The sequence below is a fragment of the Pongo pygmaeus genome, chromosome 12, assembly GCF_028885625.2.
Source record: "Pongo pygmaeus isolate AG05252 chromosome 12, NHGRI_mPonPyg2-v2.0_pri, whole genome shotgun sequence".
NCBI classification, from domain to species: Eukaryota; Metazoa; Chordata; class Mammalia; order Primates; family Hominidae; genus Pongo; species Pongo pygmaeus.
In genome coordinates, this window is record NC_072385.2 from 72,457,781 (window position 1) to 72,477,135 (window position 19,355).

Genomic DNA, 19,355 nt, shown 5'->3' on the forward strand with positions numbered 1-19,355 from the left:
CTCCCAAAGTGCTGGGATTACAGGTGGGAGCCACTGTGCCAGGCCATAAGTAAGGATTTTTCTCTTGCTTCTTCAAGCTTTTCTCCTTGTCCTTGTGCATTTTTTACTATAATGTGTGTTTGTGGATTTCTTTGCATTTAACCTCTTAGAGTTTGTTGAGCTTCTTGGATGTGTTAAGTTTTTCATCAGATTTGGAAAGTTTTCAGCCCGTATTTCTTTAAATATTTTTTTTCTCTTCTTTCTCTCTCTCCTCTCCTTTTGGAACTTCCATTAGATGTATGTTAGCGAGCTTAATGATGTCTCATATTTTTCTGAGGCTCTGTTCATTTTTCTTCATTCTTTTTTTCTGTTTATAATGTTATTTTTAGACAAAGAAAAAAGTGGGGAAAAGGTGGGAAAAACATAAGGATGGAAAACAGTTACCTAATCACTTTGGTGAGCTTATGAGATGCTCATAATTCCACAGCATCTTCCCCATAAAATGCTGCAGTGGTTACTTATTATCCAAGTGTTCATGTTTAATATACTGTTGAGATAAAAGGGTGGCCATCAGGTCAGCTTATTTAACTTTCTCATCTGCTCAGAACTTGAAGCTGCCCAGATTTCAGCAGAATTCACCTGGACTCATGTCTACATCAAACTAATCTAGTGTATCTTTCTATAGGGTGACAGACAAACTGATCTTGAGAACCCATGACAAGGTATTTGTGACAAGGCCTCTATCTGCTGAAACTCCAACAGGTGCAGATTAAAATGATGCCAGGCTGAGGACAGTCCAGATATTGGAGATACCACCCAAAAATATGAACTCCAGAGGAAAGGTTTTTGGTGCCAGCTGCTCCAGTCACTGTTCTAGGCACTGGGGACACAGCAGTAGTCAAGAAGACCAGGTCTCTGCTCTGGTGTTCACATTTTATCATGGGATACAGATTGCAAACCAACAAATAAAGGAAGGAAAGTATCAGAGTAATAATGTCAGTTATGCACAGAAATAAACTATGAGGATGTGATGAGAGTGACTTGGATGAATATTTTATACTAAGCACATAGGAAATACCTCCTGTGAGGAAGTAACATCTAAATTAAAACCTGAATTGTAACAGCCTTCTAGACAGCGGGAATGGCTAATGTCAAGGAACGGAAAGGCGGGAATGACTTACTATATTCCAACGTAGTAAATAAAATGGAAAATGAAGTCTGAGAGGCAGCCAGGGGGTAGGCCATGTAGGACTAGTGTAGGTTGGAATATTTTTTTTTTTTTTTTTTGAGACAGTGGCACGATCTTAGGTCACGGCAACCTCCACCTCCCGAGTTCAAGTGATTCTCCTGCCGCAGCCTCCCAAGTAGCTGGGATTGCAAGCACCTGCCACCACATCCAACAAATTTTTCTATTTTTTAATAGAGATGGGGTTTTGCTATGTTGGTCAGGCTGGTCTCAAACTCTTGACCTCATGATCTGGCCACCTTGGCCTCCCAAAGTGCTGGGATTACAGGCGTGAGCCACTGCGTCCGGCCTGAAGGTTGGATTTAATTCTAGGTTTGATGGGATGCTATTAGTGTTAAGCAGGGGAGTGATGTGATCTGAGCCACACTGAAAAATCATGAACGTCGCTTTGTGCACCAAGTTAAACAGAAGTTGAAATGGAAGCTGGAGAATTAGTTATGAGGCATTTGTAGTACTTCATGCAAAAGATGTTAATGACTGGGGGTGGTGACAGTGGAGACGGAAGCAAATGGATGTGGAGTACGTATGGGACTTGCTGATAAATTGAATGTCAGGTGTGAAGAAAAGAGAATAAGGAATACTTTCTAGATATTTGCCTTGTGCACTTCGGTAGGCAATAATGCCATTTACTGAATTGGAAAAGAATGGGTTTGAATAAGCAGGGAGTTTGGGGGCAGGAATGGGAAGGGATATCACAAGTTCTGTTTTGATTACGTTAATTAAGTTGGAGATACCTACTGGTACTCCAAGTACAAATGTTAAGCAGATAGTTGAGTAAACAAGGCTGCAACTACCGAAAGTGCACTCGAGTCACCTGCTTTCAGTCTGAAGAAGCTGCCAGTGAGGCAGGAGGCCTCTAAGAGAAAATTTTCAGGCAACCCAAGGGAAAACTATTTCAAGAAGGTGTTGGAATGTATTGATAGACCCAGATTCCAACCCCAGTATGTAGTTTACTATGCCTCGCTGAATGTTCTCTTCCACCTGTAAAATGGGGATAATGCCCAATTTGGCCGCGGGGGTGGGGGGTGGGTGACGTGAAGCTGAAGGAGATAAGGAATATATCAGGAGCATGATCTTTAGCATAACCAAAGCATTCAACAAATAGCAACTACTAGGACCATCACCTCCAGTTTGGTAAGAATTGGCTGTGTTCATAAACAAATAGTAAGAACCAAACTGGCTATATTTTCTCAAGGAAAGATACATCTTAGAAAGAGAGCTGCTATTAGACTTTGCTATGGCCTTCACTTACTGTCCTTCAGTTGAAGCCTCTTTGAAAACAGCATAGCTCCCTACCACATAGTTCCCTACCACATATCAGGAAACAGTATTCTTTACCTAGCTCTTTCTACAAATGCCACTCACTTTGCCTAAATAAGATAAGACATTTGGTATGATTTTCTTTTAACTTTCAAATGATGCCATAGAAACCACAAAAGTATTAGGTGCCTCCTTTCTTGCACTAAATACATATACGCACACACATACACAGTCTTCACAACTCAAGTTACAGGAAAAGGGATATAAAACTCTCAAAGAATTCAGGCTACCTTCCACATGTTAACGTAACAATGCAACAATAATAGCAAACATTTATGGAGGGCTTACTATAGGCCAGAAAGTACTGTGCTAGTTGTTTTAGATCTATTAACTTATTTAATTGCCCCAAAATCTTAAAGAGAGTTAGCCTATCCTGGGAGGTGTGACACAGTTGCTCAGTGAATAGCTGAAAGTTGGCTGCAGAATTAATTCCAGGAATTAAAGACAAAATACATTTTTTGGTTTGTTTTTATATTATAACGTGCCTTTAGCAGACAAGCTTGACAGAGCTTCAGCCTCAGCTTCCAAAGCAATAAGCACATCTCACTGTACCTGGCTGAGTATTGTGAAGAAGGAAAGTAACAAATAAATGCAATTGTGTACAATGAGCATTGTTATCAGATCATCTTTTCTGAAATATTTTATCCCTTAAATGTTTAGTAAATCTTTACCAGCATAACCTCATTTAAAATAATCTTTTTTTTTTTTTTTTTGACAGGGTCTTGTTCTGCTGCACAGGCTGGAGTGCAATGGCACAATCATGGCTCACTGAAGCCTTGCACTCTCAGGCTCAAGCAATTCTTCCACCTCAGCCTCCCTAATAGCTAGGACCACAGGTGCGTGCCACCATGCCAGGTTAATTTTTTTAATTTTTATTTTTGTAGAGACGAGGTCTCACTATGTTGCCCAGGCTGATCTTGAACTCCTGGGCTCAAGCAATCCTCCTGCCTTGGCCTCCAAAAGTGCTGGGATTGCAGACATAAGCCACTGTGCCTGGCCTAAAATAATCTTAAAACTCAAAAATTTCACCTTGTAGCAGAGATAATTTTCCATGAAAACCTGTGGAATCTAGAGCTACTCTAGACTTTTTTTCTGAGAAGCTGGAATAATTCAGATAAAGAGACTTTCCAAACAATTTTTGTCATTAACATTTATTTCAATGAAAGAAATGTGAATCCAGGATTAATGTAAGGTGAAATATTAAAGTATCTGGCAAAAGAAATGCTATTAAGAGTTTAAGTAAAATGTTTGCGGTACCGGTGCTATGTATAACAGGCAAACATTAACAAAATAAAAAACACATTCTTTTTTTGTTTTAAATTGAGATGGAGTCTCGCTCTGTCGCCCAGGCTAGGAGTGCAGTGGCATGATCTCAGCTCACTGCAACCTCTGCTGCCCGGGTTCAAACAATTCTTGTGCCTCAGCCTCCTGAGTAGCTGGGACTACAGGTGTGCGCCACCATGCCCGGCTAATCTTTTTGTATTTTTAGTAGAGATGGGGTTTCACCACGTTGGCCAGGCTGGTCTCAAACTCCTGACCTCAGGTGATCTGCCCGCCTCAGCCTCCCAAAGTGCTGGGATTACTGGCATGAGCCACTGCACCTGGCCAAAAGCATTCTGAAGAGAATCAAATTCTGATAAATTCTGGTTTGTAAAAATCAATTCAGTGGTACAGTCCTCCCAGGGGAGAAGCACTTTGCCTTTTTACCATCAGTTAAAAATCAAAAGAGCACATGTATTTTTTCCTTATCTAGTCGTAACCATTACAGCACTGTTTACATGTACAAACCCAAATCCTTTAATCAGAAAACACAGTAAACTACAAAAAAAACCTCTGGTATTTAACAGAGTACTTACATATAATATGTACTGCAAGACATTTTCTTTAGAAAATAAAAGTCTATTTCCACAGTATCAAACAATTGAAACAAATATAAACTGCAACAAAATTTCTAAACAGCAGTTCAAAAACCTTGGCAAAGCCAAGGTTATCAAATAACATCTAGCTTCATTTATCAACTAAAAGACTCACTAAAAAGAATGATTTCTGTACGTGTAAACTGAGTGTAACACTTCAATATTTCAATGGAAATTGCTCTTTTGTCACACATTATTAAAGTCTGTTCTCTGAATAATTTGAAGAAATGTCAATTATAAGGCAAATTAAAACTTAAAAAAATAGAAACAGTGCATCTTAAAGTTTTTCAGAGACCTACATATAATTTACAAACACATAATTTATTATATGGTTATAGTTTGGAACAAATTTTCCCTGAGCACTCTTTCTGCCTGGTTAGAAAAATTTAAACATGATTTATAAAATAGAATTTTATTTTGATTTTTCTTGAATATATGCAAACTTTCACCTATCTAATGTATTTGGAAAATTTTAGACAGAACTAGCAAGTATAACTGTTTTAAGGAGTTATTTGAATGGTTATAGAAATATGGTTGGGTTTTAGAGCCCTGAGAACTATACAGTGGGTGCCTCATATAACAGAAATGATTTACTATCCTAAAACTACCAATGGTTATTTTTCCAAATGCAGAATGCCACTAGTTTCACAGAGGACAGAGTAATAATCAGTAATTCCAGCTCAGATGATCAATAGATAAGCATTAAAAACTGAAAGAAAAAAAAAGTTGGATTAACATTGTACTTTCCATGATATAATGCTGAAAAAAATTAACCCTTCTGCCCAACACAGTACTGAAATACCTTACCCTGAAACTTCATTTAATGCAGTCTTGAGAACTGTCACTCCTTAATATTCATGCAGACTTAAAATTAGCATCATTGGGAATTTTGTCACACAACCTGCAGTTCTCAATGTTATCTCAAGATTTACAGCTCCAAAGTACATTACAATCAGTGCACATGCATGGTAACACTACCAGTTATGTTCCCCTAAATTTTAAGGTCTTAAAAAAACTTGGCTACCTGACAGTTTAGGCCTCTTCTTTTTCAAATAAATAAAGGAAAACACTGGGAGTCTCAACTATGCAAATTTTTAAATAATTGCTTTCTACATAGCCTAGAATCATATTAAAAGAAAATCAGATTTAAAAAGTTTCATATTTACAAGTAGATTTTCATAAAACCTAACTACGTATTTCTTTTAGCATTATGATTTATGTGGATTAAAATAATAATAACATAAAACAGTTGGAAGTCATTGTTCTGAAGATCTTCAAGAAGTGAGCAATTTCAGATGTCCAGAAGAGTGCCTTCTCTCTTTTTACTTATATTTTAAGGTGCTTTATGCAGGACGCCCTTGACCAAAACGACTTTTAGACCTAGATTTTTTAAACAGAAAGGGAGGTCAGAATTGCTTCTAAAACAATAGGAAGTTGGTGCTCCTCTAGATTATGTTGGTTTGGCAACATCAAGGTTTAACAAATCTTGCAGCTCCGTAATCCATTTTCTAAAACTCTTAAAAGGAGATGTATTTTTGGAATTCAGATTTGTTACTTCTCAGAGATAATACGTTATGTACATTGTGTATAATGGATCTGGAGCAGTGCCCCATAATCAAATACAAGTGGGATGAATAAAAAATATAAATGGTATCATAGCAGCTCAGTGCAAGTCTGAATTGCTACAAATGTATGAAAGCACTTTTAGCTTTTTGAACTTTCTGGATTTCAGAATTATAGATAAGGAATTAGAATCTGTAATATTAATGTTCAAATCTCAGTAACTGTTAATCTCTAACAGAAAATTTGTGATGTAAAATGACATAAGACCCACCAGTTAGATTTTATTAAGAGAAATAAAATATAAAGCAAGGAGTGGTAAAGATTACAGTGATTTATATAAAGTATTAATATGTGATCTACAAATAGTACAAAAATTCTGCTACTTCCAGTAGCACTATAGCTTACATTATAGTTTTATCAGGAGTTGGCTCAGAATGAAGTTAGTCCAACAAGCAGAAAACTTAAAAAAATCCACAAAGCTATATTTTCATTAGATTTTATCTAAGTTAAAATCTGTTTCTAATTAGTGCCTTGATAATATAATCATTGAAACAAAACATAAAACCAAACTCAAATGATATGTTTCTAGTGTTCATATGATTTATCTTAAAAAAAAATTCACTTCAAAGCCATTGACACTCTGGTTTAGTTTATGCTGATTTACCTTGTGTTTTTCTCTGAGCTGCTTTGGCGTGCACTAATTGGCACTGAGGCCTTGATTTGTGCTTCCAGCCTGGAATAAATACCTCCTGCAAACTGCAGAATAAAGAAGCAATACTGTTATCTTCATAGAATCAATAGAAGCTCTGCTTTATTAAAATGGGATTACTTTTTAATTTAGAAGTAATTTTATTTTGATTTTTTAAATCCAGTCTTTTTGAGGTTTAATTTACATAAAGAAAAATGTACCATTTTAGTGTACAGGTGTGGGTTTTGACAAATGCATACAGTTATATAACTACTGTCACGATGAAGACACAGAAAATAGTCCTTTCACCCCCAAGAAAATTCCCTTGTTCCTGTCAAGTCGATCTACCTACCACTACCAATTTCTGGCAACTATTTGTCTGTTTTCTATCCCTATAGTTTTGCATTTTCCAGAACATTATATAAGTAGAATCATATAACATGTAGCCATTTGAATCTAGCTTCTTTCACATATAGGAGATTCATCCATATTGATGCGTACATCAGAAGTTTGTTCCTTTTGTTTGGAGACAGCATCTCACTCTGTCAGCCAGGCTGGAGTACAGTGGTGTGATCAAGGCTTACTGCAGCCCTGACCTCCTGGGTGATCCTCCTACCTCAGCCTCCAGAGGAGCTGAGACCTCACAGGTGTGCACCACCACGCTCAACTAATTTATTTTTTGTAGAAACAGAATCTCCCTATGTTGCCCATGCTGGTCTTGAATTCCTGGGCTCAATGTTCTTTTTGAGATGGAGTCTCACTCTGTGTTGCCCAGGCTAGAGTGCAGTGGCACGATCTTGGCTCACTGCAACCTCCACCTCCCAGGTTCAAGCGATTCTCCTGCCTCAGCCTCCTGAGTAGATGGGATTACAGGCCTGCACCACCACACCCAGCTAATTTTTGAATTTTTAGTAGAGACGGGGTTTCACCATGTTGGCCAGATGGTCTTGATCTCTTGACTTTGTGATCTGCCCGCCTCGGCCTCCCAAAGTGCTGGGATTACAGGTGTGAGCCACTGCACCCAGTCTAATGTTCTTTTTATATGCAGTTTGTTTTCCCATTTACCAGGTAAAGGACATCATTTATAGTATTTCTAGTTTTTAGCAATTATGAATAAAGCTATTATAAAAATGTGTGAATTGATCTGTATGGTGAGGGAATGTCTATAAGAAATTGCCAAACTATTTTCCAAAGTGACCATTCCTTTTTGCATTTCTACTAGCTATATATGAGAGTTCCAGTTGCTCCACATCCTCATCAGCACTTGGTATGGGTTTTTTCCTTTGGAGAAAGGGTCTCGTTCTGTTGCCCAGGCAGGAGTGCAGTGGCGTGCTCTTGGCTCATTGCAACTTCTGCCTCCCAGGCTCAAGCGATCCTCCTACTTCAGCCTCGCACGTAGCTGGGACCACGGGCATCCACCACCATACCCGGCTAATTGTTGTTACTTTTTTTGTAGAGATAGGGTTTCATCATATTGCCCAGGCTGGTCTCAAACTCCTGGGTTCAAGTGATCCTTCCACCTTGGCCTCCCAAAGTGCTGAGATTACAGGTGTGAGCCACTGTAACTGGCCTCATTTAGGTTTTAATTTACATTTCCCTAAGTACTAATGATGTTGTATCTTAGCACATCTAATGATATACGCTTATCTGGCATGGAAATCCTTTTTTTCATGGTGTCTGTTTACTCTTTTGCCCATTTATTTTTATTAGGTTTTTAAATTTTATTATTGAGTTTTGAGAGTTCTTTATAGATTCTGGATACACATTCCTTATCAGGTGTTTTACACACATTTTCTCATAGTTTATGGCTTGTCTTTTCATTGTCTAAACAGTGTCTTTTGAAAAGTAGAAATTTTAAATGCTGATGAAGTCCAATTTTTCATTTATGGATCATGCTTTTGGTGTTGTAGGCTAAGAAATATTTTCCTAAGGTCACAAATATTTTCTCCTATGTTTCCTTTTAGAAGTTTTATAGAGAAGTAAATTTTTAAATAAAAGAATTAGGGCAAGAGTATGGTACTTACATAACATCAATACTAATGATAATAAAAAATGTCATGACTAAAATGTAATTCTAGCAAGAATATAGGTGTTTCTTGTCACCATTTTCAGCAAGATGACATCTTATTTTAGAGATGACATCTAAGCACTACATGCAGAGTTGATGAAAATTGGTACTTTCAGACAGTCACCCTCTGGATAATTAGTATTTGGTCAACAACGCACAGTTAACCTACTCTTGGTGCGACGACACATTTTCAGCAATGATGTACTTTATTATATGTGTTATAGATGACCTATGGACCATGGATAATAAGACATGGTGGAAAACTTTTACGTGAATAAACAGGCTAACTGGTACAGAATACAAAAAAATACATAAATGTGGCCAGGCATTGTGGCTCACGCCTGTAATCCCAGTACTTTAGGAGGCTGAGGCGGGCGGATCATGAGGTCAAAAGCTCAAGACCAGCCTGGCCAACATGGTGAAACCCTGTCTCTACTAAAAATGAAAAAATTAGCCAGGCACGGTGGTGCATGCCTGTAGTCCCAGCTACTTGGGAGGCTGAGGCAGGAGAATCACTTGAACCTGGGAGGTGGAGGTTGCAGTGAGCCAAGATGGCACCACTGCAAGTATCAGTGAGCGAGACTCCATCTCAAAAAAAGAAAAAACAACAAAAAACCCCCACATATATTTGGCCAGGTGTGGTGGCTCACGCCTGTAATCCCAGCACTTTGGGAGGCCAAAGTGGGTGGATCACGTGAGGTCAGGAGTTCGAGACCAGCCTGACCAACATGGTGAAACCCCATCTCTACTGAATACAAAAAAATCAGCTGGGCCTGGTGGTGCATGCCTGTAACCCAGCTATTTGGGAGGCTGAGGCAGGAGAACTGCTTGAACCCACGAGGCGAAGGTTGCAATGAGCCAAGATTGCACCACTGCATTCCAGCCTGGGCAACAAGAGCAAAACTCCATCTCAAAGAAAAAAACAAAAAAACAAACACATAAATTACTCTTTTAAAATTCTGCCTAAAACATCTTTATAATCCTAAGCTGAAAATAAAAGTAGGAAGGCATATTTTACACAAGTACAATACACTAGTACACAATTCTTACTTCTTTTGCTTCCTTTGACTTGACTCGGTCCAGATCCCCCAATCTCATTTTTATTAGGTGCCCTGTAATTTCAGACATTCGCCGTTGATCTGAAGGGAAAAAACAGTAAACTTTACTTTTCATAAGGATGATATATAACTTTTTATTTCTCAAAAAAGACTGTAATCACCTAGGGTTTATGAAAATATCTTTTGATAAGCTATTTTACAGACACATACATCTATATATCTGTGAAGAATTTAAGTTAGCAAGTGGCAAATGACTCATCTGTGGATAACTGTGCTGCTTTTTAGATTACCATAAAACAGCCTAAAACATATTCGGTCACCTTTACGGTGAAACTAATGGGCACAGGTCAATGTGAGTGATCTCAAAACCACAGATGCATAAAATAATACATTATTCAGTGGGGTTGTCTAGTAATGAAACTCTGGTTGTTGCCTAAGGGAATATGCAAATTTGGGGACTTACTTTAGCTAGAACCTCTAGAGCTATTCAGCATACTGTATAAAATGAAAGACACACCAATCATTGCTATTTACATCCAATTTGTACATTACCCGAATAATAAAATTTACCATCTTCTCTTTGTGCATCCTGGTTGAATCTCAAGGATCTTGTGGCATCCCACTTATTCTTCTGCATACTCACACTATTGAAAAAATTGAACAAAAATCAGCATTGATGCTTCTTTAAGAGTGGATATCCGATTGGATTAAGGAGCAATACTCACACGAAAGGAGACACATCTCTAGAAGCTGACTAAAAAAAAGTAGACAACATTAAGGCCCAATTAGAACATGTTTACTGATTAGTGCTATAGTTAGTAATAAAAAGAGTTCACTCTTACTGAGTGTGAAGACACTGTACCAAGGGCATTACAAGTGCTATTTCATTTAAACCTTGCACCAACCACATGAGACAAGCACTGTTAATATCTTCATAATAAAACGGGTTCAGAGAAGTTAAGAAACTTCTCCAAGAGATACAGACCTAGAATTTGAATGCAGCTTCATTTGTTAACCTTGGAATCCCAGCTTATGCAATTTTTTTTTTTTGAATACAGGGTCTCACTCTGTTGCCCAGGCTGGAGTGCAGTGGCATGATTATAGCTCACTGCAGGCTCAACTTCCTGGTCTCAAGTGATCCTCCCACCTCAGCCTCCTGAGTAGCTGGGACTACAGGTGTGCACCACCATGCCTGGCTAACTTTTGTATTTTTTTTTTAGTAGAAATGGGGTTTTGCCATGTTGCCCAGGCTGGTCTCAAACTCTTGGGCTCAAGCAATCCACCCACTTTGACCTCCCAAAGTGCTAGGATTACAGGCATGAGCGATCATGCCCAGCCAGCTGATACAATTTTTTTTAGAATTAACCCACTCATATGCCTGTGCTACTTAACACAAAGATGAATGTACAATGTGTCCAATGTAAGTAACTCTGTGGATCTTAAACCAGACTCAACCTATCACACATTTTTGAAATTCACAGTTTTTCTTTTAGCCAATGGTGGTTATTACTATTCTCTTATTCCTACCTGGCTTTTTTACCCCTTCCTTCAAAGGCATGGAGAAATAAGAATTATTTTTTAATGTCATAAAATATAATTTATTTTTAATTTAAAAGACTATTTTTAATTTTTTGAATAAGTAATATTGGTTTAAAATTCAAAAGGTATAATAGCACATATAATGAAAAGAGTCTCACTTCTGTCCCTTACATGTTCAGTTCCCTTCCTGAGAGGCAACCAATTTTATCAAGTTCTTATGTAGCCTTCCAGAAACATTTTATGCATATACAAGGAAGTTCATTTATATATTTCCCCCATCTACTTTACACAAATGGTAGCATACTATACCACTATACATTTCTGCACCTTCCTTTCCTCATTTGTCAATATATCTTAGAGATCTTTAATCTCAGTCTATAAAAAACTTCATTTTTACATTGCTAGCATTCCATGTGTCTTCATTACTCTTAACTTTTTATTTTTTTCTGGCTATACTCACTTGCTTATTTTTCCATATGAACTTTAAAATAACAACAGATAATTCAGAGTTACCTTCTCCAATGCCTTTTCTTTCCTCTGGGCACAGGGTGAAGATATCTGCTTTTTTGGTTGTCTAGTGAACTTCTTTGGCTTCTCCTTTTTCCCTGATAATGAGAAGACAATGTTATAAGCTTAGGCCCCATATACTTTTCCAGTCCACTTGTTACTTCTAAACAATAAGACTATTAAGTAAAACATTGTTTAAAGAAAACTAACAAATTAACCTCTGGATAAAAAGCAAATATACCATGAAGCAAAGCTGAAATTGCTTTACAGGGGTTCATTTTCTTTTTTTTTTTTGAGACCGAGTCTTGCTCTGTCACCCATACTGGAGTGCAGTGGCATGATCTCGGATCACTGCAATCTCTGCTTCACGGGTTTAAGCGATTCTCGTGCCTCGGCCTCCCAAGCAGCTGTAAGAAAGAAGTATTGAAATCTCTAGCTATAAGTGGTAATCTGTGTATTTTTCCTTACAGATTTGTCTGTTTTTGCTTTGTATATTTTAGGGCTTTATAATTAGGCACATTTACATTTATACTAAAAGTACAAAAATTAGCCAAGTATGTTGGTGCGTGCCTGTACTCCCAGCTACTCGGGAGACTGAGGCACAAGAATCACTTGAACCCAGGAGGTAGAGATTGCAGTGAGCCGAGATTGTACCATTTCAGCCTGATGATAGAGCGAGACTCTGTCTCCAAAAAAAAAAAAAAATATATATATATATATATACTATGAGTGACTTTATGCCAATAAATCTGACAAATTGGATAAAATTCCTTGAAAGACAGAAATAATCAAAACAAATTGAAGAGGCAATAGAAAACTTGAATAGCATCTACTAACTAATGAAAGTGAATTCATAATTTAAAGCCTTCCTATAACAAAAGCTCCAGGCCCATATGGCTTCACTGCTGAATTTTATTATTCTTTTAAGGGAGAAACAATACGAATCCTACACAAACTCTTTCAGAAAAGAGGGGTGATGTCACTCATTTTCTAAGGTCATCATGACTCTGATATCAAAACTTGCAAAATACATAACAAGAAAACTACAAATATCTCTCATGAACAGAAACAAAAAATCCTTAACAAAATATTAGCAAGTAAGCCCAGGCATGGTGGCTCACACCTGTAATCCTACCACTTTGGGAGGCCGAGGTAGGAGGATTGCTCGTGGCTAGGAGTTCAAGAACATCCTGGGCAATATAAGGAGACCTTGTCTCTATAAAAAATCTTAAAGATTAGCTGGGCATGGTGGTGCACACCTGTGGTCCCAGTTACTCAGGAGGCTTGGGTGGGAGAACTGCTTGAGCTTTGGGAGGTCGAGGCTGCAGTGAGCTGTGATCACGGCACTGCATTCAAGCCTGGGCGACAGAGAGAGCTCCTGTCTCAAAAATATATGTATGTGCATATATACACGCGCGTGTACACGTACACGCACGCGCGTGTACACGTACGCACACGCACGCGCGTATACATGTACGCACACACACACGCGTATACACGTACATGCACACACACACGCGTATACACGTACATGTATATATACATAGATACACGCATATATATATGCAAGTCCAATGCAGTGAGATGTAGGAGTTCAGTCAGGATGGTGGGAAAAACTGTAAAATAAACTTTCTTAGAAGGCCAGAAGGTTTTTGCAGAAGCCTCAGGATAGAGTTATGGCTGAAGGCAGCCTAATCCTCTTTGAGCTATAGTAAGGGTAATTAACATAGGAATGTAGAGGAGTCTATCTAAATAGCTTGTTTACTCATGTGGTCCTAAGACTAACCTTTGACAATCTGTGGGTGCATGATTGCTCTCTACTAGGTGGGTCGGCAACGGTAATTACATTCTAGTGGCTTTTACTTGAGACTTTTGTCGTTTAATGTGTGCTGAATAAATGCTGGGAAAGCCAGCAAGTCTGGGTCGCGGTTGCAACTCTTTACAGCACTCTCCTGGGAGTCTGTAAGCGGCCCAGACTCTCAGCCGGACAGACAAGCATAATATCTGTGTCAGTGTACGTTATTCATCCGTCGTTGGGTGAGGATCTGAGGGACAGACCCCTGCAGTGATATATAAAAAGAGTAACAAATGACCAAGTGGAGTTTACAACAGAATACTGGTGTAACATGTGAAAAATCAATCAATGTACCTAATTGATACAATAAAGGAGAACATCTATATGATCCTCTCAATAGATGGAGAAAAAGCATTTGATAAAATGCAACACCTATTCGCTATAAAAACTCAGCAAAATAGAAACAGAAAGGAACTTTCTCAACTGAGAAAGGACATTTATGGGAAGCCGACAACTGACATTACATACTTAATGGTTAAAGACTGGATGTTTTCCCCATCAGACAAGGTAAGAATGTCTGTCTGTTTTCACCACTTCTATTCAATATCAGGTCCTAACCAGCACAAAAGGCAAGACATATAAATAAAAGGTATACAGATTGGAATGAAATCTAATAAATGAAAAGAGCAAATAACTGAATTTAGCAGGGTCATAGGACACAAAGTCAGTATACAAACATCAATTGTATTTTGACCATCATTAGTATTACCATCAATGAGCAACCGGAAAAACAATTCCATTTATAATAGCATAAAAATATGGAGGAATAAATTTAACAAAAGATGTTCAACACCTGTACACTGAAACTACAAAACATTGTTGAGAGACATTAAAGAAGTCCTAAATAAATGGAGAGATATTCCATGTTCATGGATGGGAAGAACTGCCATTGGAAAAAAAAGGAATTCACCCCAAACTGGTATATGGGTTCAACACAATCCCAACAAAAATCCCAAAAAGATATTTGTAGAAACATCCACACAGACTCTAAAATTTGTAGAAAATGCAAAGTACCTTGAAAGGCCAAAATAATTTAAAATTAAAGAACAATTTTGGAGGACTCACACCACCAAGTTTCAAGACTCACTAAAATCTACAAAAATTAACAGTGTGGTATTGATATGCTGATGTAAAGAAAGACATAAGAATCAATGGAAGAAAACAGAGTTTGGAAATGGGGCCATATGTAAATGGTCAACCAATTTTTAACATGCCAAGGTAATCCAATACGTTAGAAAAGAATACTCTTTTCAATAAATGGTGCTAGAACAACCGGCTATGCCTATGGAAAAAAGGAAGCTTGACCCTTAACTCACACAATAAACAAAAATTAACCTGAATGGGATCATAATCTTAAATAAAAAGCTAAAAATCATACAACTTCTAGAAGAAAACACAGCAGAAAATCTTTGTGACTTTGAGGTAGGCAAATACTTCTTAGCTATTAAATAATGGAACATAAAAAGGAAAAACTAAAAAATCAGAATTCACAAAATTTAAAACTTTAGCTCATCAAAAGACATCATTAAGAAAATTAGGCCTGGTGCAGTGGCTCATGCCTGTAATCCCAGCACTTGGGAGGCCGACGCAGGCGGATCACCTGAGGTCAGGAGTTCGAGACCAGCTTGGCCAACATGGCAAAACCCCATCTCTACTAAAAATACAAAAAGTAGCCCAGTGTGGTGGTGCACACCTGTAATCCCAGCTACTCGGGAGGCTGAGGCAGAAGAATCGCTGGAACCCAGGAGGCAGAGGTTGCAGTGAGAGATCGCACCTCTACACTCCAGCCTGGATGACAGAACAAGACTCTATCTCAAAAAAAAAAAAAAAAAGAAAAAAAAAAGAAAATTAAAAGGCAAGGCACAGATTAGGGGAAATATTGAGAAACATATGAATGACAAAAAAGACTTAGGTCTAAAGTATATATAAAGAAATCTTACAATTCAATAATAAGGCAAATGATCCAATAAAAACGGGCCAAAGATTTAAACAAACACTTCATAAAAAAGATATATAAATGGTCAGTAAAAACATGAAAAGTTGCTTAACACTACCCACTAGAATGGCTAAAATTAAAAAGACCAATAATACCAAGTACTGATGTGAATGTGCAGCAACTGGAACTCTCATACACTACTGCTGGGAATGCTCCACTGCTCGTGGAGATGCAAAACGGTCACTTTGCAAAACAATTTGGCAGTTTCTTACAAAGTGAAACATACACTTACCATATGATCTAGTAACTTTACTCCTAAGTATCTACTCAAGAAAAATGAAAACACATGTCCACACAGACTTGTATGCAAATGTTCACAGCAGCATTATTCACAATAGCCAACAAGAGGAAACAACCCATATGCCCATGAAATTGGGAATGGATAAACAAAGTATGGTATAGCCATACAATGGAATACTACTCTGCAATAAAAAGGAATAAACTACTGACACATGCAATAATATGGATGAATCTCAAAAAATCTCATACTAAGTGAAAGAAGCCAGGGACAAAAAATTACTCATGATTCCATTCATATGAAACCCTAAGAAAGGTAAATTGTTTTGACAAAACAGATTCATGGTTGCCTGAGGGCAGAAATGGAGAAAGGGAACTGAGTACAAAGGGGGACAAAGGAACTTTTTGAAATATGTTCTAGATTTTGATTTTAGTGGTGGTTACACATCTGTGTGCCAAAACTCATCTACATGTACACTAAAAATGGGTGAATTTTGTAACATATAACTTATACCTCAATCAAACTGTTGAAAAGAAACATTGTAGAATTTTCTCCTTTACTAATTAAAATGGACACAAAATTGCTAAAGAACCAGCTTTTTCATTGGAGGATTCAAGATGTTAAGAAAAATTATGTAAAACTTGGAGAGAAGTAAAGGGAAGGCAGCATGTTTTTTCTTTTCTTTTTTTTTGAGACGGAGTCTCACTCTGTCACCCAGGCTGGAGTGCAGTGGCACAATCTCGGCTCACTGCAAGCTCCGCCTCCCAGGTTCACACCATTCTTCTGCCTCAGCCTCCCGAGTAGCTGGGACTACAGGTGCCCGCCACCACGCCCAGCTAATTTTTTGTATTTTTAGTAGAGACAGGGTTTCACTGTGTTAGCCAGGATGGTCTCGATCTTCTGACCTCGTGATCCGCCCGCCTCGGCCTCCCAGAGTGCTGGGATTACAGACGTGAGCCACTGCGCCTGGCTGCAGCGTATTTTTTCAATGTCATATTGGAGGGTTGTTTAACATGCCTACTCAAGAATCATTTAACTCTAAAAGAATATCCTATGTCTGACTACCATCTACTGATGGCAACTGAAAGTTACATGTTAACTTTCAGGTTTTTGTGTCTAATAAAAATGCAAATTATTTCTAAAAAGATAACCTAAGAGTTACAGGTTCACTAAGTTGAATGACACTGATCAATTTTGTATCTAACTTACAATCTTCTTTTAACTTTTTTTTTTAGATGGAGTTTCACTCTGATTGCCCAGGCTGGAGTGCAATGGGATGGTTTCGGCTCACTGCAACCACCCCTTCCTGGGTTCAAGTGATTCTCCTGCCTCAGCCTCCTGAGTAGCTGTGATTACACGCACCTGCCACCATGCCCAGCTAATTTTTGTATTTTTTTTTTTTGAGACAGAGTCTCGCTGTGTCGCCCAGGCTGGAGTGCAATGGCACGATCTTGGCTCACTGCAACCTCCGCCTTGCAGGTTCAAGCAGTTCTCCCACCTTGGCCTCCCAAATAGCTGGGATTACAGGAACCCGTCATTATGCCCGGCTAATTTTTGTATTTTTGTAGAGACAGGGTTTCACCATGTTGGCCAGGCTGCTCTTGAACTCCTGACCTCAGGTGATCCGCCTGCCTCGGCCTCCTAAAGTGCTGAGATTACAGGCATGAGCCATCGTGCCTGGCCTAATTTTTGTATTTTTAGTAGCGACAGGGTTTCACCATGTTGGCCAGGCTGCTCTCGAACACCTGACCTCAGGTGATCTGCCCGCCTCGGCTTCCCAAAGTGCTGGGATTACAGGTATGAGCCACTGCGCCCAGACCAACATTCTTTTTTCAAAAGTAGTATAATGGAATACCACTCTGCAATAAAAAGGAATAAACAATATGAATGAATCTCAAAAACCTTATACTAAGAGAAAGAAGCCAGAGACAAAAGATTAGTCATGATTCTATTCATATGAAATCCTAAAAGAGGTAAATTATTGTGACAAAACAGATTCATAATTGCCTACAGATACTTGAGTCTTCAAAGTCTCTTTGAACCAATTTTCCTTGCTGTTTCTCGGAACTAATGAGTTGAGAAATTTTGACACAAGTTAATTTTATAGTTGTACAATAATCATGCTTTCGGCCGGGCACAGCGGCTCACGCCTGTAATCCCAGCACTTTGGGAGGCCGAGGCAGGTGGATCATCTGACGTCAGGAGTTCAAGACCAGCCTGACCAACATTGTGAAACTCCGTCTCTATTAAAAATACAGAAAAATTAGCTGAGTAGTCCGAGCTACTCAGGAGACTGAGGCAGGAGAATTGCTTGAACCCAGGAAGCAGAGGTTGCAGTGAGCCAAGATTGCGCCACTGTGACAGAGTAAGACTCTGTCTCAAAAAAAAAAAAACAAAACACAAAACAACCATGCTTTCCACTAAAAAAAAATCATACATTTATGAATGTTATTTAATGGTTCATTTGAGTATCACTCCAAATCATCTCAGGTACACATCTCAGATCACATTTCATCTGAAATGAGTCACACATTTAGTTGCACCTGAAGTGAAAATCTGGAGAGTTCTTTCTCAGTGTACTGCCCTTTCTTTATAGCTTTGAGTATTCTGTGTTCATGCCCGGGTTAGGAAATCTTGATGGTGTCTCCTTTCAATTTTTTTTCTATGTTGCAACCTACTCTCTATATAAAACCAATTCCCCATCCCTTGCATTAATGCCTTCAGAATGTAACCCCTTCATAAACAGTGAGATTTGATTTTAACTTATAAACCAATACTTTGTTTCTTGGATACTTCTTCTTCATCTCCAACTTCATCTTCAGTGACCTCAGATCCAGTGGTATATTCTTCTTCTTCTGAAAACAGTGACTGTTGTTTCTAAGTTAAAAAAAAAATCTATTATAAATGTAATATTATGATTTTTTATTGAATTCTTTCAAACACATTTACCTAAATTTCTTCTGAATGAATGAGTCAATCAAGAGCTGATAAAATAACCTCTGACTAGCACAATATCCAGGAAACAGACATAAGAATTTTTACATTTGGAGCAGGCTTACATTACTTCATATATTTTTTAATTCCTTCACAGAACCTAGAACAGTAGTAGGCACACAAGTACTCAGTATTTGTTGAATTGTACCTCTATCACTCAACTAAACGTATATTCCTTGATATTAAGATCAAATTACAATATAGTAAATACCAATATTAAAGTAGTCTTATAAACAAGCACATATGCACATTCTCTGGGTGAATGTGGTCCTGGATTATTTAACCATATCTGCATTACTTTCCTGCATCTCTGTGCCCTACTGTCTGTTATCACTAATCCAAATTCCTATTCCATTCTTATGAATATTGATGGCAGACAGCATAGTAC

The 19,355-nt window shown here is 38.2% G+C and overlaps 1 protein-coding gene across 11 annotated transcripts in view; it reads right to left on the bottom strand.

Moving 5' to 3' along the window:
- Positions 1-3,680: 3,680 nt before the first annotated feature.
- The window catches only part of SANBR (SANT and BTB domain regulator of CSR), a 58,620-nt gene continuing 42,945 nt past the window's right edge, over positions 3,681-19,355 (bottom strand). For 5 of the 11 annotated variants that reach the window (XM_063648694.1, XM_063648695.1, XM_063648696.1 and 2 more), the window contains 7 exons: positions 18,751-18,850; positions 11,891-11,982; positions 10,564-10,592; positions 10,391-10,482; positions 9,831-9,919; positions 6,689-6,780; positions 3,681-5,841 (listed from right to left, as the gene is read on the bottom strand). In XM_063648694.1, coding sequence (XP_063504764.1) covers positions 5,805-5,841; positions 6,689-6,780; positions 9,831-9,919; positions 10,391-10,482; positions 10,564-10,592; positions 11,891-11,982; positions 18,751-18,850 — 531 coding nt within the window. In that variant the 3' untranslated portion in view covers positions 3,681-5,804. Of the gene's footprint in view, positions 5,842-6,688; positions 6,781-9,830; positions 9,920-10,390; positions 10,483-10,563; positions 10,593-11,890; positions 11,983-12,013; positions 12,292-15,440; positions 15,548-18,750; positions 18,851-19,355 lie in introns of those variants that run through there. The other 6 variants (XM_054475055.2, XM_054475054.2, XR_008500563.2 and 3 more) reach the window with 5 other exon arrangements.